The sequence below is a fragment of the Myxine glutinosa genome, chromosome 2, assembly GCF_964187855.1.
Source record: "Myxine glutinosa chromosome 2, kmMyxGlut1.1, whole genome shotgun sequence".
NCBI classification, from domain to species: domain Eukaryota; kingdom Metazoa; phylum Chordata; class Myxini; order Myxiniformes; family Myxinidae; genus Myxine; species Myxine glutinosa.
Genome location: NC_136262.1, coordinates 69,462,889 through 69,489,747, shown reverse-complemented (window position 1 = coordinate 69,489,747; position 26,859 = coordinate 69,462,889). Strand labels below are relative to the sequence as shown.

Genomic DNA, 26,859 nt, shown 5'->3' with positions numbered 1-26,859 from the left:
GATTTATTCTGGCCAGCTCTGCCCTTGACACTATTTGAAACACGACTCGCGTGGGTTATAGCTTTAAGCCCCATTCAGCCGATCAAAAAAGTTGATCCATGTGAGTTAATCCAATGTTGATCCACAGTTTGTTTTGTCCATTTATTTATTTTCATCAAAACATTGCTTATAAATGTGCAAAAACAAAGCAAATATGTTTTATTTCACCCTGTACTGATTTTCTGAAAATGTAAGCACCAGAAAACTTCAAAAAAATAAAATCTGCAGCAAGATCAAGTGTCAAATACCTATGACAACTATGACTATACTACTTTAACGACCTCAATTATTCTCACCTTCTTTGGGGTCGGCCTAGGAATGCTTTTTTTTTCTTTCGGAAGAGGGGTTAGAGACGGGGGAGGGGGACCAAAGTCTTTCATGAACGAGCTCGTGATCCATGATGATCTCTCTCTAACTCCCTAACTAGTAGCGCAAGATGTCGTCGGTTCTTTGACATCCACCAACCAATCCTGGAAGACAGGACACCCAACTTGTAGTCCATCCGAGGGATGGCGCACTCATTGATGCCTCACTTTGCATGCGAAACACCAAAGTGGCATTTTATAGCAGGACCAAGATTCGAACTCAGGCTAGTTAGCACGGAGGCAAGTATGCTTTCCGCTCGGCGAGTTGAGATTATCCTGCCAACCCCCATGTATCTATACACTGTTGCTGAAAGGGAAGCGGAGTAGGGCCATGAAGATGGCAACCAGTCTCCCGAGGAAAAAGATAACTGGATGCCAATGCATATTAATATTTGCAATTTATTTTTTGACAAGTGCTTCATTATAAACGCCTTCCGAAACTAAAGTTTCTGATTTGAAAAGAAAATGATTATATGGAATGAACTACTTCATTTTGATTTCACCAAATTGAACAGATTAACTAATCCAATCTATCTATCTGGCAGTCCGCATGATAACTAAAATCGAACCCCTTCAAATTTATTGTACGACTTATTAAAGTTGTGATTTAACGTTTATTCGTTTTGAAATTGGCTTAAGTAGTTCCATAAAGTTAGTGTTCTGATATTATTTGCATGGACTGTTGTTTTTAAATATTTAAGGGAAGTCTAAGGTTATAGACTTAAACAGTTTAGCCAATCAACACCAAATTTTACAAACTTGCAGGGGCACCCAGGATCAGGTCATGGGCCCCAAATAATTCCACGCAACTTGCCCCCCTCGCCTTCGAGGGTGGGTTGACAACTTGCAATTTTCACCTGGGCACGTAAGGTAGTTTACTGACCCTTGCCAGGAGGGGGTCCTTACTAGGCACTGGCACAAAATCAATTTGCCACGTCACCCCCGCCCGCTCTCGAGTCGCTCCCGGAAGGAGCGGGTGTGGTTCTTGTAAGTTAAATTGGAGATCTATACGATAAAAGCGAAAGTTTGTGACTTGGCAATTTTTTTTTTTTTTTGATAAATATGTTGATCCCTTTGGTTACCTCCGCCACCAAAGGTGGATGGAGGTTATGTTTTCACCCCTGTCTGTTTGTTTGTGAACAAAATATCTCAAGTTGTGGACGGATTCGAATAAATTTGGCAGAGATGTCACAAGGGCGAAATGATTAGATTTTGGTGAAGATCTGGATTCGGATCTGGCCAGTATAAAATTTTCTAAGTGGTTCTTCACCATTGAGTGATATGGCCAACCAGGTGGAGGTATGCTCTCTACTGAGTGCCATTCTAGTTTGTGTGTTTGTTTGTCTGTCTGCTCACTTAAACTTGCCTATAGGTCACAATTTTAAACTGATCTTCATAAAATTTCACCAAATGGTAGAGTTAGTATTCACACTGAATCCTATTTATGTTTGACGTCAAAAGGTCAACATAGGCCAAGGGTCAACCACTTTTGTCAAATTTCTAAAATCCTTAATTTTCACCCGATTGACTTGAAATTTGAATAGTATTTACATAGCTAACTGAATTCAACCACCAACTATTTTTGAGATCAACATAGGTCACAAGGTCAACATCGGCCAAAGGTCAACCACTTTTTTCGATATTTTAAAAATCCTCAATTTTCATTTGATTAACTTAAAAGGCGAATTGCATATCAGGTAACTGATTTCAACCACTAATTGTTTTTGAGGTCAAAAGGAGGCTCTACTGAGCGCCATTCTACTTTTTTCTCTTTTGCCAAGTGTTGCTCGATGAGGGATTTTTTTTTTGTTTATTTATACATATTTACTTCAAAAACTAACAAAACTACTGAACCAAATCCAACCAAATTTTGCATGGTGCCCAAGTGTACCCCAAGCTAAGTTTCTGTCAGGGTAGCATATCTGAGAGAGGGGGTTCAGGGTGAAGGGGTGAGGGAGAGGAAGGCCCCAATTTTCTCTATGTAAATATGGATGATGAAGTTGAGGTTACCTGACTCCCAAGCAGATGGAAGATTACCTCGGACAAATGATAGAATGAATAGAGTGGAATGTTTTGAAGTACAACATGGTTTCTTTTGTTTAAACCTGTCAGTAAAGCGACAGGTAGACATGCCTAGTATCTATACAACAGTGTCTTTGTTTGTTCATTGTACAGATTTTCTTTTTTCCAAACCTCTGGGACATTTTCCCTGAAATTTGTTGTAACTCATTAACATTGTAACTCAATGTCACAAGAAAGACTTTAAATTCTCAATGTGATATGGAAAACGTGAAATAATGGCACTTTGGCAATCTAGCATCATAGGTCAGGTCCTCCTTGGCACACAGGGGGGGGGGGGGGGGGTGGGGAGGAGGGGGTTGGTGGTTTGGGGGGGGGGGGGTAGGAGGGGATTGGGGAGGGGGTTGGGTTGGTTGGGCTCGCCTACGCAAAGAAGGCAGTGGGATCTTTAATGTCCACCAACTAATGTTGGCATGTGGGGACCTTGGACCTACATGTTCAAATATATTGAAAGAAATCAAAAGTCAGAAACCAAACCTATTGCATTTAAATATTTATTTTCTGTGTACAGAATGGAAATCAATATACAAAGGGTCCTTGGTCTCTGCAGGACAGACTGCACTGAGTGCAACAAGTCTTGTACAAGGAAATGAGGCCATTTGGCCCATCATTGTTGTGTTGCACTCCCGAGTTAATTTTGTTGCTCCAGCTGTAACCAACAATCTTTGTTGTACTAAAGTCTAAATGACACTATCTTAAACGAGTGACCGAATTTGTGTGTGTGTCTGTCTGTCTGTGTGTGTGTGTGTGCGCATCTGCACCATTTAACTATCATTGGTAGTTGGCCAGGGTGCCGGCAATAGCTTGCCTACTCTTCTTGAAGGAAACCGTAGGATCCTTAATGTCCACATACTAACAGCGGTAGACGTGACACCAGTTTATAACGTTCATCCGAAGGACGGCACACATATTGAATCACCCTGCCTGTGAAACACGAGGATGTCAGTTCATAGCTGGGTCAGGATTTGAACCCAGGCGATGGCTTGGAGGTCTGTCTGTGTCGTTGTAACGAACTCAAGCAGACTCCATCGTGCCGGAAGCGGAAAGCGCGTTTATTGACGCGGTGATGATTCACTCGTGTCTGACGAATAAGCGCGTCCGATAAACCACAACAACAATGCAAATACAAGTCAGAATAATACGTTACATCCTCCTTTCTTTCAAGGAAGCCACTTTAAAGGAAACCAGCAAAGCAAATAACTCTATAAAGTAAAACTTACACTGAATTAATTAACAAACAGCATCACATTCAGATCACGTGAATCAATTGATTTAAATTTAAAGATCCAGACGTCTGGGAGGGTTAACCGCTCTGCCGCTCCTTGTGATGAACTTGGTATTTCTGGGAGATGCAGTGGCTCGAGGCGATGACACTGTTGGGAGACTTTGGGATTCAGATGCTTGCTCACTTGGACTTGGGGACTTGCAGCAGTTCCCCACTGGGGTGTCCTGTTGAGTGGTGGGATCAGGGAAGTCCCTCATGTCCTGGGAAGAGTAAAAGCGAGAGAGTGGCTGACTTCCCACCGGGCCAACATTGGCTGAATGAGGCACTCTGCGGAGATGGAGCCTGTTACGCCGGTACACATTGTTTGGGGTCCTCAGCAAATATGACCGGGGGCTGTTGTGGCGCGCCTCAACTACAGCCGGAATCCAATGCCTGGCCTCCGGGTTTGGCAACATCCTAACACTGTCTCCCGGCTGGAGCGGTGGCAAATCTGACATAGATGGCTTGTCATGATAGTATTTTTGTTTCTCCTTCTGTGTGTCAAGGCGTGATCTCACAAGGTGATGGTCATACCGCGCAGGCATGAGAAGAGTGCGGTTGCAAGGCAGTGTGTTTCTGGGGCGTCTTCCCATTAGGAGCTGAGCCGGGGACAAGTTTATTCCTTCAAGTGGAGTGGTGCGGTAGTCTAGCAGGGCTAAGTACTTATCTGCTGACTTCTTCCAGAGCCTTTTCACTGTCTGGATCGCTCTTTCTGCCTCTCCATTGGCACGTTGGTGCTTGGGGGACACAATGTCGTGAGTTATGCCATATTCTTTGCAAAACTGAGAAAATTCCTCTGACGTGTACTGACTTCCGGAATCGCTTCGCAGCTTCTCTGGAATACCATGTCGACAAAACTGCTGCTTGAGAGCTTCGATTACAGAGCGAGCTGTAATGTCCTTGAGGCAATCCACCTCCACAAACTTGGAGTAATAATCGACCGTGAGCAAATACTGCTTTGATTCGAAGTCAAAAACGTCGCTTCCAACTTCGATGAATGGAAGATCAGGCGTGTAAGTCGGCAAGAGAGGCTCCCGTTGCTGAGCGCTTTGATACTCTGCACACTTGCAACAATTCCGTACAGTTTCTTCGATGTCAGAGTTCATTGAGGGCCAATACATGACCTCGCGAGCACGCTGCTTACACTTGTTCACTCCGAGGTGCGATTCATGAATCAAGCTCAGCATTCTGGGTCTGAGGCTTGGCGGGATGACAAGGCGCATGCCTTTGTAGACAACACTGTCTGAGACTGCCAATTGCGTTCTGGAGTCAAAGTACGGACGGACCTGTGCTGGGACTTCATTTCGGGAGTCAGGCCATCCACTTGCAATGACACCGCAGAGAAGGCTCATTTGACTCAGAGTAGCTTCCTGGATTTCGAGGTATTTCCCACTCGTGATCGCAAGGAACTGGAACATGTTCACAGGCTCAAGGTCTTTCCCAGCTTCTGAGTCGGTGTCCGGTAGAGGTGCACGGGACAATGTGTCGGGGAGCACCATCTCAGAACCACGGCAGTAGTTAACCTCCAAGTCATACCGTTGAAGCTTGAGCAACATACACTGTAAACGCATGGGAGAAGATAGGAGAGGCTTCTTGAAGATTTCCTCAAGGGGTTTATGGTCATTATATACCACTACTGATTTTCCAAAGATATAGTAGTGAAATGCTTCTGTTGCATGGACGATTGAGAGCATTTCCTTCTCAATCATAGCGTAGCGACACTCAGTATCGGTCATACTGCGTGATGTGAACGCTATAGGGTTGCCATTCTGGAGCAAACAGGCTCCTACAGCGTTTTGGCTGGCATCGGCTTGTATTTCAACTGGCTGACTTACATCGTAGTACTGAAGGACCGGGGCCGAAATACATGCTTGCTTCAGCTTCTTGAAGGACAGCTCCTGAGCTGACTGCCAGGAGAACTCCACGTCCGCCTTGCAGAGATCACGGAGAGGCTTGCTTGTGTCACTTAGGTTGGGGATAAACTTCCCTAAATACTGAACAAATCCAAGGAAACGCTTGACGCCTTGTTTGTCTGTTGGACGTGGCATTTTCTCAACTGCCTTCGTCTTGAATGGATCTGGTAGCACTCCTTCTGCAGTAAGCAGGTGGCCTACATAAGGGACTGAGGTTCGCCGGATGAGGCATTTTCGGAAGTTTAGTTGCAGGTCACAGCTTGTAGACTTGTAGCAACTTGTAGCTCGTTGCATAACTCGCTTCAGTACACAGTCGTGGTGGGTGATGTCACGACCAGCAACTAAAATGTCATCCATTACCGCTGTTGCCCATTCTATCCCTTCTAGCATCTGGTCCATGATTCGCTGGAATATCTCCGGCGAGCACCTCAATCCATAAGGGAGACGCAGCCAGCGGTATCTCCCTACAGGTGTATTGAACGTGGTCAAGAATGAAGAAGGCTCGTCAAGGCGAATTTGCATGAACCCACTGCGGGCGTCAAGCACAGAAAATACTTTGGCTCCAGGGATTTGAGCTAAAACTTCCTGAACAGTTCTCATTGGGTAGTGCTCACGTTTTGTGCACTTGTTTAAGTCTTTGGGGTCTATACAGATGCGGACTTTGCCGTTGCGAAGAGCTACTACCATGGAACTCACCCACTCAGTCGGTCGTTCTACCTTCGCGATGTGACCTTCGGTGACCATCTCTTGTAGCTTGTCAACTATTTGCTCTCTCAATGCTGCAGGCTGTCTGCGAGGAGCGTGAACTACTCCCTGTGACCCTTCTACAAGCTTGATCCGATAAGTTCCGGGAAGAGTTCCAGTTGTCTTGGCAACTTCTGGAAACTCAGAGATTACTGCTTCCTGAGACACATTGACTAGAGGCTGAACAAGAGACAACTTATCGAGCTTGACAATGAGGCCTAGGGCTTCCGAGGTAGCGCCTGACATTACATTCTCCTGATCGAGGTCAATGACCTCAAAACTGGCTCTAACGGTCTTGTTTTTGTGAGAGAGAGGGAGTGTCACGGTACCGACAGGATGGATAGTATGGTTCGAGTATGTTTTAAGAACTTTATGCGACGATTGTAGATCGCCTGCGAGGTGCTGGACTAACTGGTAGTCGTTGAGTGTTAGTGTGTTGCACCTTGCACCCGTGTCAATCCGGAACCGAGTCGGCTGACCCAGCAACGTGACGGTCTGTGCCCACTTGTCATGAGTAGCCGTATTGATGCTTGGTTGTAGAGCGGAGATCCTTAAAATTTCAGATTCCTTGACGAGTTCTTGAGGAAGATCTACATGATCTAGACTGGTCTCCTCATCAAGGGACTTTAGGTCGCGCAGTCTCTTCCGACACGCCGCAAACCAGTGACCAGGCTTCTTGCAGTAGGAGCAGCTAGAATTAATTGCTGGACACTTGGCTTGCCTGTGCACTGACTGGCCACATTTGCTGCAGGGACCGTCATTCCGAAACCGATTCTCAGCTTTGAACAGCTCGGTGGCTTGTGTATGCCTATCAGGCTTGCTCTTACAACGTTGAGTCTGGTGCTGAGTTCGTTCGTTTTCAGATCTGAGGGCTGAGATGAGAGCATCTTCATCTCGGACTATTCTCATATGTTTCTGCGAGAGCTCTAGCTGTTGGCCAATTTCTATAGCTTTAGCTAGTGAGAGCTCCTCACCCCTATCGAGTAATTTCTCTTGGACCCTCTTATCATGGCTGCCATCAATGATGCAATCGACGATTAATGTGTTTGAACCCACTTCTGTGTTGCAAGCATTTTGAACCCACATGTGTTTGAACCCACAATCAATCCCACTTCTGACACCATGTAACGAACTCAAGCAGACTCCATCGTGCCGGAAGCGGAAAGCGCGTTTATTGACGCGGTGATGATTCACTCGTGTCTGACGAATAAGCGCGTCCGATAAACCACAACAACAATGCAAATACAAGTCAGAATAATACGTTACAGTCGTACACTTTGTAAGTTAATTATAACAAGCATTTGGATGTCAGGTTTGCTCATTCAAAAAGTAACAATAGGTTCGTACTTCGAAGTAATGTGATTTTGTAGCTTAGAATCAAGTAAGTTTGGGCAAAATGCCCCGGCATGAAAGGTGAGGGTAGATGCCCTCCGCCCCAACCCTTCGGTGTAGGTACGCAGCATCCTCGGTCTTTGTTCAGTAAAATGAACCTTTTTTTTCATTTGAATTTGCCCAGTTCCCTAGATTTGCCAGAATTTTGCTGTTAACACCCCATTTTCTTGTAATATATAACTTTATCCATGATGCAGAAACATGTGCTCTCCTAAATTTTGCTCCAATGTGTTGTTGTGGGGGTGGAGATGGGGGGGGGGGGGGGGGAGGGCGGGATTCATATGGTAGATTAACACCGGTGATAGCATTACTTATTATTAGTCTGCTCCTCTTTGAAATTGTGCAAACTGTTTCCAGCTTTGTGCATTCTATCCCTGGTTTAATTACCAGGACCTCTTAAAGCTGACGCCAGGCCTCTGCCGCCACACTGGAGGCTCCTTGGAACCACATGAATAACACAAAAGCCGGCCATGGCTCCATGTCCACCCCCCTGCATGCTCATTTGCATTTTCCCCATGGTCTTCTAAAGCCCACTGACTGTGTGCTTAACGGTGTGATGTATGGCTTGACTTTTGCTGGAGAAAATACAATTAAGAGGAAAGGGAGAAAAATGCCTCGGGAGAAGACAAGTTGACTATGACACCCCCAGCGAGCCTTCTTTGTGCTCTGGCAATGGCAGGAAGATCTTTGGTTGTCCCGGGTCAAGTCCTCAAGTTTTGTTTTGTGTACTCGGTCTTGTATTCTTGACATTGGGGAACAGTAACTTAGCAATGCTGTTTTCTCTTGGACACTTAATCTCTCAAGTTTTGGCAGCTAGAAGCAGCAGTAGCAGCGGATAAAAGGTCTGAAAATAGTTATACAACTTACTACCATTATCAGCAGTCAAAAAAGGATCTTGGTGAATTATGTAGTTGTTTTAGAAAAGAGAATCTATCTTTTTTTTCTTCTATTTTTTTTACAACCACCTTTAACTTCACCATCATCTTTCTTATTGTTTTGACTAGCAGAAGTACCCGGCATTGGGAGGGGAGGGGAGGGGAGGGGAGGGGAGGGGAACGGGGGGGGGGGGGGGGTGCTACCCCTTGGCAAAGCGAGCGATTTTTTTTTTTTCATAGCGTCATGGCGTCATAGCGTCATAGCGTTCATCGCGTTTCATAGCGTCATAGCGATTTCTTTTTTCATAGCGTCATAGCGGTCATAGCGTTTCGTAGCGTCATAGCGATTTCTTTTTTCATAGCGTCATAGCGTTCATAGCGTCATATCGTTCATAGCGTTCATAGCGTCATCACGTGATCGCTCTGAGCGAATCAGCGCCCACCTGCTCTGATTCCGTTGATTCCGTGCGCTTAAATGCGCTGAGGTAAATATGAATAAAAAATATGGATCGTCAAATATTTTGAGTTCGGCCATGTTCGTCCCAGGCTCAATGGCCATGTCTATGCCAAATATCAAGCACGTAAGCCTCTCCGTTTAGGAGTCTATCGGTAACATTACACACACACACACACACACACACACACACACACACACACACACACACACACACACACACACACACACACACACACACACACACACACAAACTGTGTTTTATATATATAGATAGATAAAGTAAGATGCCAGACTAATATATATCTGTCAGGATATCCTAATGGTATACACGCTCTCCTCCGAGCTGTCTAACCTGGGTTCAAACCTTGATACAGCTTTAAACTGCCATTCTGATATTTTGCAGTCCATCAGATGGATGTTAAACTGGATGTTCCATCGGCATCAACTAGCATTAGTTGGTCGATGTTAAAATCAAAGTATCATTCGCTGTTCTGCACGAAGTTATCACCGGCATCCTGGCCAAATTCCAAATTCCTGCCTGGACCACAGGTAGCAAGTGGTCTGGTCTTCTTGGAGATGACTTGACATGAGGTTATACTACTTGTTAGCGTGGAGTGTTGTTGTCTTGGCAGAAGCTTCTGCACTCGTAGCAAGTTGACTCAACCGAGGGACGGTACACGCATTGATGACACCCACCTGTGAAACATCAAAAAGACCGTTTATATCTGGGCTGAGATTATACAATAATTTATATGAACACACACACACCCATATATGCACACTCACAAAGTGGATACTTTGGGACCTGGGAGGGCTCGGTTCCACCTTCTGAGACTTGCATATAGAGATAACAACCAATGACACACTCACACTCACACTCACACTCACACTCACACTCACACTCACTCATTCACAGACACATACTAACTATGTAACCACACATACTATATATCCTTGCATTGCCAATTCTAAATAACTCGGTGAATTAACAGCAGAGATACATTTGTCGAGTTCAATCGACCTTTCAATATTCCTGTTGCAAGAAAGTAACATATAAACATTGTTGTCGAATTGTTAATGTTTATGAACTTTGGAATTCATTGTTATTTCCAGCCGACTCTATAGTTCAGTTAATATTTACTTTGACTTTGGTGACATTTTAAATTATCTTTTTGTGACTTGTCTTCCAGATAATGCAATTTAATTAGGGGCTATAGATATCATCCTTCTGGTACTGTCATAATTGCTGTCAGCGTTGCGTTCATCATTGGAGACAGTTTATGCTGTAAGCCGTATGTGCAATATTTGTGCCCATGTTATTTAGGCCTGAAGGCTGACGGTTTTAGTTTAGCACTGGCGTGGTAATGGTGGTAGAAAAAGATACCGCTTTAAAAAAAAATTCACCATTCTTTTTGATTTTTCTTACATTTTGCGAACTGGCCGCGTCTTCTGTTTCCTGTGTCATGTGTAACTATGGTGGAATTACCTGAAATTGGTTATCTCAGACTGCAAGTGAAGGATTGCTTAAGGATGGTGTTTCTAAGTCACGGGTGTGGTGTTCAATTTCACTTGTTTGAAACAATTTCCTCCTGTATGCCTTTAAATTGTATTCCTTGACCATTGAATGCAACACCTCGTAACCATCCTATAGCACCACTGAAACTTGTGGAAGTGATTAAGCCTTCGTATCATCGACGTTCCATTAATTTATTTATTTATTTTGCCTTCTGGTGTTGGCTTAGCGGTTAGGGTGCCGGCTTGGGATCCTCGGGTCCTGGGTTAGAATCCCGGTCGATCGCTAATTTAACACCAGGGGGGTTGACTCAGCCTGTCATCCTTCCGAGGTCGGCAAATTGTGTACCAGTTTGCTGGGATGAATGATCCCGGTGTGTACCCCGGCTTAGAATAGGTACACCGTATCCCTGCACATCGTAAGAGGCGACTAAGCGTTGGCGTAAGGAAGGGCATCCGGCCATAAAAACATTGCCTCAAACAGGGAACCATGATTGTCATGGGCCCCGCAAGGCTAACCCCCGCTCTAGCGGGGAAAATGGCCTTTAAAAAAAACGATCATTCATTCTGAAATAGAGTTGATCTCTCTGCATCTGGTTTGGAACATCATCTTGAAAGATGTAACACACCATGTATGCTGTGGTCAAGGAGGTGCCTTTCCCCTATAAAAAGGATCCATAGCATGAGTCAACGATGATGAGATTCATGATGAGAGTTTAGATCGTAATGCTTCGGGTGTTGTCATCAGTCACAGAATGTGGCGGCTCCATGTTTGAAAGCGCAGTGAATTTCCAGCCACGGGAAAATCAAACGAACTTGGCATAAAGCAAGCAGTGCTACTTTGCCTCTGGCCTCCTTTCTATTGTGTTCAGAGCTGGCTCATGGACAGTAGCATCACCCACTGTGTTCGCTGTAACCCTGGACTCCTGATTCCTACACTGCACTATTCGTGCATGTCCTTGCAAAGTGACAGGCTTGGAATGAACCTGGTGTCATGCCATTTTCGTTATCCCTTTTTATTTTTATCCCCCCCAATGCTCTTTTGTGGACCCCTCTTTTTCTGATACCATCAGCACCTTTCTTGCACTCCAATTTTTTTCAAATGGGGACAATTTTGTCAAATGGGCAGCAAGGTGTCTTCTATTTCTCAGGCGTTGAAGATCGCTCTAAAATTTGAAACTGTTGAGCAACTGCACACCGCCATTTATGATTGGTGTTTTCCATGATCCTGTGCTGATTTTGTGGGTTTTATGACTGTCTCAAATAACTTCTGAAAATTGTTATACAAGATTGCCACTGTTGTAAGTGTATGCAAAAGCTCCTCTTCATGTTTGATCAGATGAGTACGTTGAAGAAAATGCAGACAAGTTAAACCCGCTTGGTGAAAAGATTTCCCATTCTAATACCCTGGATTTAAGTTGGGGATTTAAATTATACATTCAAGTAATTAGATAAATCCAGTCCAAATCTAGCATTTTTCTTGTAATGATCCTTGACCACTATTTTCTGTCGGATTTCCCTCTGAGGGATTTATGGGATGGATTTAAGTAATTGGACATAGCTTTTGAAATTAACACTTTGCCAAAACAGCTTCGACTCCAACCTCATAACCATTGGTGAAGTCGCAAAGGTTGTCATGCAGAAGATTATGTATAAAGATCACAACGTATTAAATAATGAGATGCTTGCAGGATGAACCAGAAGGGCACTCGGTAGACAGTATACCTCCACCATGCCGAACTGGTTATGTTTTCTATTTCACTGATAGGCCGGATCTGGATCTGGATAGGCCACTGAGCCAAAATCTAATCGGCTTGTTCTGGTAACCTTGCCAAATCATCCACCAAGTTTTGTCCAAATCGGTCCACAACTTTTTGAAATATCGTTCTATATATCGTTTTTCGCCCCAACTCTCAATGGTGAAATCACTTTTAAAATTCTAGTATCTAGATCCGGATTCATATCTTCACCAAAATCTAACTATGTGGTATTCATAGAATACTTACCCTGTGCAGTCAACTTGGTGTGAGCCAACTCTTCTGTTTTTGAACTTTTCTTTCTTTTTTTTGATCCAATATGGCTGCCAGACCATGTGAGATTGCATCATAAATTTATATTCTCCAATATAATTGTTGCATAGATCACGCTCAATAAATTTCAAACTGATCAGACTAAGCATTGTCCCTGTGAAATTATGATATAATTACGACACCAATGACGTCACCGTTAACAACACCTACTTCCCATGCGGAGTTCATTACAATGAGCCAAGTTTCAATTTTTCCATGGGCTGGTTTTGGAGATATAGAGGTGCAATGTTTTTCAGTTTTTCCAAGATGGTGCCTGGAGGAGCTGCTCCTATGGTGAAAATTTTGTCAATTGGACCGAGAATTGCAGAGAAAAAAATTCATACTCATCGAATCATGCCAACTTGTCGAATTATGACGTCATATTTAAGGTACGGATGAGATCATTAACATATCTTATTCTCCATGTGGAGTTCTTTACAATGAGCCGTGTTTAAATTTTTAGCCGCGTCGCAGACGCTGTTCATAGAGTGCCCTCTGCTGTTGTTGTTGTTCTTCTTCTTCTTGTTCTTCTTGTTCTTGCAGAGAAGACAAAACCTCAAAGCTCCACCCATTCTGGAAACCATAGCTCCACCCATTCTGGGAGAGCCTTCATATAAACAAATATCCACCATTTTATTAACTCGCATAGCTTTGAGGCCTGTTTTGTAGGCCCATGGTGTCTTCCTCTCTCACACAGTTTTATTTCAAATCAAATTCGATATATCATTTCATTTTTTACAGTCGCTAACATAGTTTTAGACTCGGTTGAAAAAAAACGGGAAGAAAATCCGATGAAAGTTGCCCTTTATAGAACGAAATGAATTCTCAAAGGCCTGTAACTACAAGTCCATTGAGATATATTTTTTTACAATCACGGCATGCTCAGTCATACACCGCCCGAAATAACAGACGGGAAAATGCCGAGATATATTAAAAATTCGTCCATTTGATGACAATCGTCACGATGAAATATTTAATTTATACGTCGTCACAATAATGTGGAGAGAGGAGCATAACTTCGTTCACGTGTCGCTACACACGAGAAATTGCCGAGATATATATTTTTTAAATCGCGGCATGGTCAGTCATACACCGCCTGAAATAACAGACGGGAAAATGCCGAGATATATTAAAAATTCGTCGCCACACACGGGAAATTGCCGAGATATATTTTCACTTTGCACAAAAATAACATCAAGTAATCGAATCAATAGGAATGACAGAATGTCCTGTGCCTATAACATCGACGTTATAGGCACAGGTGCATCTAGGCATTGTGTAACATCGACGTGGCTTTTTTTTTTTTTGTATACAAGATCGAGGCTCGTGAAAGAGCGAACATTAATCACACAGAAAGACAAACCGACACATAAAACATATAACATCGGGAGCGGTAGACAAGATGGGGAGAGAGGGGGAAGGACACAAACACAACATTTGAGAGCAGGGACCGAGAGACATGGAGACATCGAGAGATCTGAGAGAGGGCGAGGGCTTTGGGGGGGGGGGGCATGGGAAGGGGGTGGTGGGAGAGGTATAAAACATATGGACACTGCCAGGACTTCCAGGAAAGAAGTTGGAATTTCAAACAAGGTGGATCTGGGGTGAATTAGCGGGGGTAGAAAAGATCAAGGTTTTGGATGGGGGAAGATAAGAGATGGTGGTGAACAGCTGTTTTAAAGACCTGGAGGGAGGAGTGGGATTGAAGGGAGTGAGGGAGTTTGTTCCAGAGGCGGGAGAAAAGAGGAATGAAAGAGTGAAGGTGAGCAGAGAGCCGAGATTTCGGCAGTTTAACCATCAGAGGGTTGCTGGCAGATCTTGTGCGACCTGTAGGAATATTTGGGGGACAGAGCACAGAGAGAGCTGGGGGTGCAAGGCCCGAGAGGAGTCGGTAGAAGACAGAAAGACCACCTACCTGCCTGCGGTGAGTGAGTGAAAGGCCCTCAGAGATAGCTTCATCGCGGGAGATTCCAATAATTCTGAAAGCTTTGCTTTCAACAGCGTGAAGCCGAGCTAGGTGTGAGGCAGGAGCACCGGCCCATAGGGGAGAACAGTATTCCATTGAGCTGCGGATGAAAGCCTTGTATGTGGTGAGGAGCTCAGGTGTGCCGAGGAAGGACTTCGCACGACGGAGGATGCCCAGTCGGCGACTGGCTTTGGAGGCCAGCTTGGAAATGTGGTTTTCCCAAGAAAGATCATGGCAGATAGTGAGACCCAAAATCTTGAGCGACAAAACTTCTTGGAGAGGATTGTTGAGAAAGTAGATGGGAGGGTTGTCCAGTCGATCTTTTCGGAGAGACATAGTAAGAGTGTGAGATTTGTCAGGATTGAAAGACATGTTCCACTTGTTTGACCAGTCTGTGATTTTGTCCAGGTCTTCAGAGAGTGAGGAGGCAGCAGACTGCCGATCTGAGGGAAGAGGAATGGAGCGGCAGAGAGTGGAGTCATCAGCAAAGAGATAGAGAGGATTTTCGAGAGAGTCAGAGAGATCATTGATGAAGACCAGAAAAAGCACGGGGCCCAGAACACTGCCTTGGGGAACTCCAGGCAGGCTTTTGTTTTAATTCAAACTTTTTGTACTTGTTTCCCATTGAGCGGTTTGGGAGATATGGAGGTGTAACGTTTTTTCAATATGGCGTTCGTACCACGTGACCTATGACGTCATAATTATTTAAATACAAAATTATACACGCGGAGGCACTCCTAGGGTAAAATTTCGTGTCAATCGGACCAACAGTTTCCGAGAAAATGAATTTTATAAATGCAGACACGTACGCCACACATATGCAACCGAATGCCTCACCCTTATTTTTGCTCTGTAAACGCAGGGTAATAAATTCTTCCTTGTCATGCACCAAACCTGTCCACCAAGCTTCGTCAGAATCCTTCCACAACTTTTTTGAGAAATCATGCGGAATATCGTTTTTAGCACCATCTCTCAATGGTGAAGAATCACTTTAATAATCCTAGTATATATCTGTATCCGGATTCAGATATTCACCAAAATAAAATCGATTTGTTCTCGTCACACACCCAACCTTTCCATGAAGTTTCAGCCAAATTAATCCATAACTTTGAGATATCCTGCTCACAAACGGGCAAACACAATTTTTTTATATTTTATATGTATAGGATCCTGATCTTCTCCAAAATCAAAACAATCCATTTGCAGACACTGAAGCTGTCCACCAAGTTTCATCCGAATCCACCCATAACTTTTTGAGATATTGTGCTCACAAACAGATGGGTGAAAACATAACCTCCATCCACCTTTGGCGTGGGAGGTAAATATCAAATTGATGAAGAGAATTTTGTGAACATGTAGGAATGTTTCAAACGTAAAACTTTGCTAAGCCTTGTTAGAGATATTCTTAAAACCCGAAACATGTGTTTCTGAGAAGAATTGTAGGCCCTTACTGGATATACTCTCAAAAGTGAAATAGCAAACTCGAAGAGAATTCTTTTCTTCTTTTAAATTCTGAAAGAGTAGGTTATTGCGCTCTCCTGCTGTGTACACGGCCGTTTTTCGCATCGTATTTTACTGCTGAGAAACCGTTAACTACTGTCCGATTCTGAAGCAGCTGCTTGTGATTTCCAGGAGTTACTAATGCAGCAAAAAGAAGAATGTCGCCCTGGGCCTCCTTTTCACCAAGATGTGCTGTCGGCCACATTGTCCTTCAAACGATGCATTGAGCAACTGGGAAGTTGCGCACGAAGCAACATGTTTCATGAACTTGAACACGACACTGAAATGCAGGGCTAAATACCAGATGCCTTCAAACGGACCACGTAAAGGGGGGTTATTCACTGCTGAACGTGCTTTTGCGCCACGACAAATCGCCATGAAATTGGTCACCATGCAAAGCTAATTGCATTCCGGCTAGCTGCGTAAGCTCCTGTGAGGTTTTCTCAGTGTGAAGTAAAAGTTGCATGAAAACTAAAATTCGCCGACTTGATGTGGCATGTTGTCATCTGGTTTTGCTCGGCAGTACACAGAGGCAACTTTCTGGTAAAGCGCGGATTTTCTGACAACGTTTGTTAAAAGTTTGACAACGCATATGGTGGTGTTTTCCCTTTAAACATTCTTCTTCTGGGACTGTTACTACTACTAGTACTACTACTCTGTCTTCTTTAGCAGCCACAATTAATCCCATCTACTTGTGGAGTCACCCATGGAATGTTGATGGCCTAGGTCTTTCAAAATTAGCTGGCCAGGTCTGACGTTTGATTGAAGTTGGCAGAAATTTGACCATAACGCCGGAGATGACTGACTCTCCTTCTCTCCTTGAAAATGCCAAGGGATCTCTAGCACCCACCGACGACTAGTTTTGTCAAACAGGTCCTCCAGCTTAACATCCTTCCGATGTACTGTGCACACATTGATGCCTCGCCCTGCGTGCAACACACCAGGGTGACAGTTTATAACTGGACGAGATTCAATCTCTGGCTAGACAGTTGAGAGGTCATTGTGCATACCTTGAAGCCATTCTGAACCCTCTCCCTTTCCCCCCTCTCTGGCACTTACAGTTATACTATCAAAATCAGGACTTTTAGAAAGTGCAGATATGTGGTGAAAGATTCCTGCAGCTTTGTATGCAAAACTTTTCGAGGAACGTTTTCTGGAGTTTTGCAAAACTCAGCTGCTTTTGGTTCCATTTCATCCTGTTAAAGTTTCCAGAATTATTTTTCAAAAGCAGTGATGAAACTCAATGCTTGAGCTCATCGCAATTGTGGAGTTAAGTTCAAACTAATTATATGTGAGAACGTGACCTGTTCCCAGAAACTCGCTCCTTTTCAGTGCGAACATTCTCCCTTGTGAATTTTATTGGAGGCTTTTTATTAGTGCCACATGCAAAAACTTCACAAATTACTGATGGCAGCTTATTTTTGCTGTAATTTGGCATATTTTAGCTGCTTGCAATCACACGATTCAACAGCTGTCTGTTTTAAGGATGTGCAAAGATCGAGTTTGCTTCCATGCATTTTGAGATCAAATAGCACCATCAAAAACTCTGTTGGGCCTAGACTGGAGATCTTAGCCCTTTAGTCAAGCCTCTTCTGAAACTCGCAGGGATATGCACTCGCACAAACACAAAATGCATGGCAAATAGAAAACAGACAAAAATGGTGAATGGCGACTGAATATTTCCTGCATTACTTTCTAAATATCAGGCTTTGCATGCACGGAATGTTTATTGGGGGGAAACCCGACGTCTCTTTTGTTCAACTCCTTGCATCTTCCCCAGTCGAGGACACAACACCTACCCGTGTGCCAAATCGGGCTCAAAGTTGAAAGACCTGCAACCTGCCTTTTATTTTCTACTTTGTTTTGGGGTTGTGTTGGACATGCGGCCATTGTGCCAGGCGAGCCAGGTGGCGGGGCCATGCGGTAGCGTGATGCGAGCCGGGATAGGGCTGGGTGAATGGGAAAGCAAAAAGGGGCCTGCGATGCCAAAAATGCCATGCCAAATCGCAAACAGGCCTGGCAAATATTTATTTAAACTTTCCATTTCACCCCGAAATGGGCTTCATGGGGAATGGTTTTCTTTGTATGCAATGAAATGGAAATTTATACTAGATGAGCTGTGAACGATATGAATTGCCCAAAATGAAAGCATGCAAAATTGGAAAGTTAGCCCTAAGCAAAACATTTTTAAATTATTTTAAAAAAAACGTTTTTCAATTGTGACATTCAGAGCATGAATGGCTGATTGAACAGGAAATGAAGAACAATGGAACTTATCTGATGAGTAATAATTACTACAATGAGTAACCTTGCAACTATTTTGTTGGCATAGCCATGACTGAGCTGCCAATTCATAATATTTGAAACCCCATGCAAATTAAGAATATTGCTTAATGTTTAAAGTTGTTGCCATGATGGTTGTAAGTAAATGCTGCTTCTTGGACCGCAGGTCTTGGTGGAGTGGGGGGATATTCAAGCTGGCTGTTTCCATTGCTTGCACTTGCTTTGAGACATTGAACATGGTTCGATTGAGTGTGCATGCCGACGTTATTTACAAGGATCCTGTGGGCAGATTCTTTTCATTCTGTAACCTCCCTGAGTTACCAGCTCTGATCGGCTTTAAGAGTCTTTATAATGAGCGAGCAGCAGTAGACGAAGGCATTTGTGGCTGCTATCAGCAATCATTAGTTTGGGGTTTTTTTTACATTAGGCATCTGTCTTGTATAAAAGATCCCACTGTTTGACAGTTAATGTGAAAGATATGTAAACGGATCTCTCCGCACACATTCTGAGGCCTTTCACTTTCTCTTGCGTGTAATTCTGTCGCAGCGTGGATAATTGTCAAATGTCTTTGAATCTGTGCTTACCAATGTCTCAAGGACGAATCGACATGGTTCTAAAAGTTATTTTTTTATAAAACAAATAATAACAAGCAGGAAAAAGCACATGCTAAACTTTTTCGGAACGACGGAAGGTGATCTTCCAAAACCCCCATGAAGACTATCGGTGCTTTGTGAAAATGTTAACATGGCAAGACAAGTGTCATCTGGCAAAATAGATTTTCAGGAAAGTGTAGATGGCTGGAAAAATTATTTCCTTTAACCCACCTAAAATTCCATCTCGGGACCACTATTTTAGTTTTTAATTTGACAATTGGGTTATTATCGTCTGGTCAAATATGACTGCATTGGGAGACTTGAATTTATGTGAACGAGCATTTAACTCGGTCATTTATCGATTTTAAAACATGCTTATATCATATCGTTCCATGTTTGGTGTTCCGGTGCGAGAAGGTGCCTTTTAATGTTGTGATCACAAATTTGAATCTCATGTAGTCGGATTCATTAATTTACAAAAGAATGTTGAAAATAATTTTTCTTTAAAGTCCCCACCTCCTTATTACATCACAAAGCGAAAAGTGGGGTTAAGCAATTTGTTCATGTCTGTCTGTCTGTAAACGTCAATTTATGAATGAGTAACAACTTGTTTAAATCTAATGATATATTTTGAACTTGAATCGGAACATGAATAGGAAAACAAACCTGCAGTTTAACAGTAATGTGTCTCTGAGTTTGTACTAATCGCGCATGCGCAGAGCGGAGTGAGATAATTTATACTGTCTGCATGACTGGCAGTCAAACAAAAATGAAAATCATTCCAAATGCGAAACACTATTTTTAAGGATGTTATAATGGACACAAACAGGCATAAATAACCGATGTAATGTGTTAGATATGGTGGTGTAATAGACAGTGTTAACGGTGGTAAAATGGTGTTAAATTCCGGAATCAATTCATTTACACAACTTTTACAATATACATTTTATTTAAATTGAATTATATACTTGAACACTGTGTGGGGTAACGTGTTCTATCAACTGCAGTGTTTGGTAAGCGAAAAGGATCTATTTTTGAAATTTGAGCTCCTCCACCTGCTTGCATCCCACCACCTACCACCACCAATCTCTCATCTCTTCCCCTTCTCCTACACAGTCTGCATTCATACACCAAGATGCGGCTGAAGCATTTCCCATCAACTCTTCAAGTTTATTTTCCACCTTTATACATTATATATATATATATATATATATATATATATATATATATATTAATTAGAAATGATCATGGTTTAGAAATTACCTGTTACAAGGGGCATTCAAAAAGGTGAACATATTTTAAAAAATAACATAAGATAGACCCAAAAAAACATTTGTATATTTGCTTTATAATTGCAAATGTGTGTATATATGTATACTCTATCTCTGCCTTGCTGTCTCATTCAGTTAGGGGTTTCGATTTGTATTTGTTAATGAGCTCAGTGTGGTCACGAGTAAAGGATTTGCATTATGTCCTCCTGAAGAGCACATAAGGGCAAAATCTGCATTGGTGGCTCTGCTTTCATTTATTTGTGACCATAAAGGCATAAATTTCTGTCTGCGAAGACCCGAGCGTCACACGGACACTATGCGAGTTTGGAGGTGATGTGTCGGCATATTTTATGTGCATGACGTCGGTGTCATGTCACATCTAGGATCAGTGTGCTCCTCTAACAATGCATACCTCTCTAACGCTACTATCTCTCTTTAACACTACGTTTCTCTCTCTAACACTATGTACAGTATCTCTCTATCACGACGTATCTATCTCTCAAACACTACATATTTCTCGAACACTACATATATCTCTCTGAGCTATGTCTCTCTCGAACACTACATATTGTTACTCCTCTCTCTCTCTCTCTACATATCTCTCCTCTGCTGGAAATTCTTTCATTGAATCACAATGTGCTAATGTAAATGGTTTAACCCCAGTGTATTAAAATATGTGAAACCGCATATGGTTTGATAAATTCACTTTTCACCATTATCCCTCCTTCATGCATTCCTTCTTCTTATCCTCTTGTTTTTTTTTTTACTTGCTTTGCTCGATCCTTCTGTCAGAAAATATCTTCTTGTTGCACCTAATGGAGTTTCATGTCTTATTTGGCATTTCCTTGATTGTCCATTCTGCTCATGAATTTGGCATAATAAAGTTAATCTTCAAAACAAAAAAGGATGATTGTGTCAAGGAATAATAAACCAATGTAAAGATTTAAGAAGCCATGTTGCTCAAAAGTCAATTGTCCTTGTTTTGAGCCAATATAGGGCCTATTTACCACATTTTCAATTCGCTTTTGTTGTAATAGTTTATAATCCATAAGTTAACTTGTGTAAAATGTGTGAGTTTAGTCTAGACTATTACGACTTCTTTCTTAACATGCCAGTTATTCAAAACGTATTGTGAAGTCGTCTTGGGAGCTCTTTTTGGCCCAAGTCTTCACGAACAGGCTGGCCAGGCCTCATGTTTGACTGTAGATGACAGGAATTTGGAATTTCTTTGGGGTGCCAACGATAACTCACCTCCTTTTCAAAATATACCGTGGGATATTTAATGTTTCCTGCAATGGCTCACCGAAGGACAGCGCACATAAAGATGCCTCATCTTGCATTGGAAACCCCAGGGTGGTAGTTTAAAGCTGGGTTGAGATTCCAACCCATGACACTGACGGCTCAAAGGCGAGCGTACGGTCCTTCTACCCGACGACTTTTACTCCATGAAATGCAACATATTAATTTGGTCCTGAAAACGAGCGGACTGCGTACTCTTACCTTGCTCACCCTGAATGTTTCACTAGAAGTGTAATCTTGTTCATTTACTTCGTAGTTAATGATTTAACAGTCTACGTTATTCCGTTTGCTTGGATACAGTCATACACATACCTGATCTTCAGATACAGGTATCTTGTGCTATTTTGTTATCTAAAATATATTTGGTATTAGTAATGCTTTTGTATTTAATTATTGTTACCCTTGATCAAAGTTCCTTGGTTTTTAGGGTTGTTTAAAAAATAATCACATTTTCCATTAACTTTTCGAGGCCATCTAACTCTCAAGTCACTAAAACCTTGAAATAGCCACCAAGGTGATGCTTTTGTATTTAATTATTGTTAACCTTGATCAAAGTTCCTGGGTTTTTGGGGTTGTTTAAAAAAAAAATCACATTTTCCATTAACTTTTCGAGGCCAGCTAACTCTCAAGTCACTAAAACTTTGCAGTTTTAGGTAAACAATGATAAAGGTAAACAATGATGATGCTTACCACAGAAACTGAATTTGTTTGTCTAGCATTCGCTACCTCCCCCATCCGCAGCCCCCCTCCAGCTACTGCTCAAACCCTTTCTCCATCAAATAGACTTCCTTGACTTGTAAGAGCGAAATTCCAAAATTTGATGTTGGCGTTGGATTTTGACTTTTGAATTTTCCGTTTTTTTTTTTTTTACAACAATTGATGGTAATTTATCTGGCATAACATATTTTTTTGTAAATTGTCCCCTTCTTTGCAACAATGTGAATATTAAAGAATGTAAGGTATAAAGCTTTACAATTGCTCCGATGCACACCTTTTACATTTTATGCCAATGTCTGCCCATAAGAGATATCCATTGCCAAACTTGTGCCATGGAAAAATTAACAAATACATTACCATGGAAACTGAATTTGTTTGTTTAGCATTCACTACCTCATCCACAGCCCCATCCACAGCCCCCCTCCAGCTAATGCTCAAACCCTTTCTCCATCAAATAGACTTCCTTGACTTGTAAGAGCGGAAATCCACAATTTAATGTTGGCGTTGGATTTTTACTTTTGGATTTATTTTTATTTTTATTTTTTACAACAATTGATGGTAATTTATCTGGCATAACATACATTTTTGTAAATGGTCCCCTTCTTTGTAACAATATGAAAATTGAAGAACGTAACGTATAAAAGCTTTACAATTGATCCGATGCACACCTTTTCCATTTTATGCCAATGTCTGCCCATAAGAGATATCTATTGCCAACTTGTGCCTCTCGCCCTAACTTCCCCCCATTCCCTCCAGCCTCGTCTTCCTCCACTCCCCGCTTACCCCCTGAGGACTCCTCGCTGTGATGATAATAACAGAAAGGCTGTAAATGCTAATGCAGGCAGGACTCGACTCAGGACATTATGGGTGTGGGAATTTAACCATGTACCAGCCATTATCTCGTCTGCTATCATCCAGAACCATAAACAACGTTTCTCATTTCATGCCGTGACTCCGGGAGAAGCATTTTTGCCTACTTGAAAATCCGCATGTAAATTGGTTACAATACAATCTTCGTTTAAAGTATGAATTCAAAATATGAAACAGCTGAGGAAACCAAGCAGTGTATTACTTTTACCTGTTTGTAATATTCCTTAAAAAGATGTCTGTCTTCACCACTCGGTGCAATATCGAGTCTATTCGCTATTGCAATCAATTATTGAGCTTTGAAGTTGAATCTTTAATGAATATCACAATGCACATAAAAATAGAATGTTCTAAGTGTAATGTATTATTTACAAGTTTGATGCATGTGCGAAATATGCACCTGCTGGTAATTTAACCCATTTGGAAGTATGATCACAACAAAATTCCAAACTCTTTTAAAACCAACTGAATGGTACAATGATGATTAGGAGGACAGAGGGAGCAGACGCGACGATGACGACGATGGTTTGCATCTCAGATTCAACTACGAAGCTCAGTGGGAGTTGACGGTGCTTGTTATATTGGCGTCCTTGCCGCTCTCCACCCTTTGCTTTTCACTCGGTGGGTGATGGGGCCTGTCTGTCGCCGTGGGAGGCAGAGCAGCGAACCACCGCAGAGGATCTGAGATGTGCGGGCAGGCGTTTTGTCCCGGCACCACGCTTGAGGGATCTTGTATCAGGCTCTTTTAAGGCCAGGCCTTTACCTCAACCCTCAAATACATTCGCTTGCTCTCCTGCTGATAACCTTTTAGTCTCATTCGGGGATTAAGCACGACCCTTTGTGTCGGCCGAGTAGGCGGGGTGAGGGGTGTAGGACTTGCGGGTGGGTGGGGGAACTAGTTTGGGAAGAATCGCCAGGGATTCTTTTTTTTTTGACTCCGCCATAATACCATCTGGAGTCTGTACAACCAGAATGCAGCTCACAATATACTGAGACCATGAGGGGATCAGAGGGATAATGAACTCCTGGATGTATGTACCACTTAGTATTAGATTACACTTTCTGTTGGTAAAAACAAGTTATCCCAACCTTTGCCTGGCAGATGTGGATTTTCTATCAGTGGAATTCCTTGCAGATGAACTGTCAAAGTAAACAGATTTTGTAAAAACTGCCATCAGCCTGGGACACCGCATTCTGCAGCATGGGGGACTTTTGAGGGAAGGGATGAGATGGCCGTCCCAACTACTTTCCCGACATAGAATATCCTGTGTCAACACTCACAAAAACTGGACCACTGCCGTGACCCTTCCCGATTATTTAATTATTTTATTTGTGTGGGTTGAGTGTATGGTGGACCGCCTGACTACCTCAATCCCAATCGTAGTCGTCAGCCTGCAAGGCAAAAGCAAATTTAACGGATGAGATTAACATTGTCCGTATTGTTTCACCTTTATCATACCTCATTTTTTATTCGCATCTTGTAGATCATCTGCAGGCGCAATGGGGCCCAAGAAGCCTGTCCCACCGTTTGTCTATAACTATTTTCATGGCTTCGTTCATTCCGAAACCTTGCTGTTCTTTGGTTGTCTTATCCCCGACGACATCCTCGATCTTCATCCGTTTCTTAATCCTTGCACAATGATGTGTATTGCCATGTGTTCTATCCTCCACAGGCTTATTTTTGACACCCATCCAATCCATCACAGCCACCATACTCCAGCTTTTCTGACCGGTACAACAATATCCGCGTGCTGGTTCTTACCTTGGTCAAAATAATTATTTTTCCTTTTATTGAAATGTCTTTTCCCTTCCTGATCGTTCAGCATTTGCCCAAAGCAGGAGTGGCTACTCTGATTCATCCTTTTATCTGATCTCAACGATTTCAATTTTTTTGCTACTACTCCCTCAAAGGACACACAAATCTTTCCACTTGTCCTTCGTCTCCAACTTTTCATTTTTCCTCCTCTTGGTTTCAAATTGCCGTTCTTCGACTCCACCCCCAAAAGTGGATGGAGGTTGGTTTCTTCCATGTCTTTATCTATTTTTGTTTATTTTTTTTCTTTGCCTGTGAGCAGAATATATCAAGAAGTTTTGGACAAAATTTTGTGGACAGATTGGGTGTGTGACAAGTTGATTTGATTTTGGTGAAAATCTGGATCCAGATACGAGAAGTTTGAAATTTTAAAAGTGGTTCTTGTGGCCGAGCATTGCACGATATTTCGAAAAGTTATGGATGAGTTGTGTTAAAACTTGGTGGACGATTGGTTTGGTGACGTGAACAAGCCGATTAGATTTTGGTTCAGGTCGAGATCCAGATCGGGCCTATTAGTCGGATACAAAACAAGCTATTCAGCCTGGTGGAGGTGTGCGCTCTACCAAGTGCCATTATTTATTTATTTATTTATTCCTGTCTTTATCTTCAGTCCAAACTTTTTGTTTTCCTGGTCTTCCTTGAGAGTTATCCTCTTTAGTCATTGTCATGAGGTCAATACCATCTGCAAATGTAGGATCATTCACCTCTTGTCTGTAAAGCTCTGGTTATTTGTAGAAGGTATAACGACTGAGGATATCGTCGTCGCAACGGATAATTCTGCCTTAAGCACCAAAATGCACATCAACGTGGCATTCAACCGGCAATAAAATGTCATTTGAGCATGCCGTTACCGCAATGATGTGAAAATTGTCTTTTGCCAATCCCAGATGGCCACAAGGACCCCCTTCCGTGCACAAGTGCTTCCTGGTCTTGCAGCTCAATGGCGACCGCAGAGATTGCCATGTTTAATGTTCGCCAAATTGTACCGTCTGCGGAGGAAACACGAGTGTACAAGTTGATCTCTAACAGACAGACGATCGCTTTTACATCAGTATTTGCAGCTCTCCTTTGGTTTCCTTGTTAGGCCTCTGCATACCGCTGTTTATTCATACATTCTTGCCTTTGAATTCATTTCCTGTTTCCATGTTGGAATTGAATTACCACATTGGTAATTATTTTAATTCCCATCAGTATTATAAAAGAAACGACACTGAAATATACTCCACGGGATTCTAAATGAGAAACGTGTAACACACTGTGGATAAAATGGACTATGAAAGAGCCATTGCTCTGTTGAAATTATTTTAATAATTGGAGCTTTTGTTCTTCCATTTCTCTGAATCGTATTATCTGCTCTTTTGTCTTCTTTCGGCGGCTGCTGACTGTCCTAAGATGTCCTCGGGTGCGTCTGAAGTGATCATTCTCATTATCTTCTCAACTTTGAGAAAACACTCTCGAGTTGATTGATAGAAGAATGGCTGGAGGCTTAATGGGGGCAACCAAAAGACGATAAGACTTCAAATCAAGAAAGGAGAGAAGAAAATTCTCTGGAATTTGTAAGCCCTTTTACCCAAATTGGATTTTAATTGGCTTGTCTAACCGGGTCATGGTGGCCCGGCGAGATCATCTGCTCTGCTGCGCGCGGCACCAGCGGACGCCGGGAAGGTAAACGGGCATCTGGAGGCAAAGGCAGCCGAGTTCTAATGGTTCTGGCTGCTCATTAAGTTCTTCAGACGCTATGGGAGCAGTTATGCTGTGCACGCCAGTCCGTGAGGGTGCCATCTTGTATCCATAAAAGCTTGACCAGAAAATGCTGTGTTTGGTCTTTGAGCAAAAGTCCC

General features: G+C 42.6%; 1 protein-coding gene across 4 annotated transcripts in view; it reads left to right on the top strand.

Moving 5' to 3' along the window:
* Positions 1–26,859, top strand: part of LOC137421707 (ephrin-A2) — a 121,856-nt gene that overhangs the window by 12,900 nt on the left and 82,097 nt on the right. For 2 of the 4 annotated variants that reach the window (XM_068108013.2, XM_068108014.2), the window contains exon 2: positions 12,967–13,098. The exons of the other annotated variants lie outside the window; for them this stretch is intronic. In XM_068108013.2, the coding sequence (XP_067964114.2) occupies positions 12,967–13,098 (132 nt within the window). The remainder of the gene's footprint in view (positions 1–12,966; positions 13,099–26,859) is intronic. 4 annotated transcript variants of the gene reach the window in all.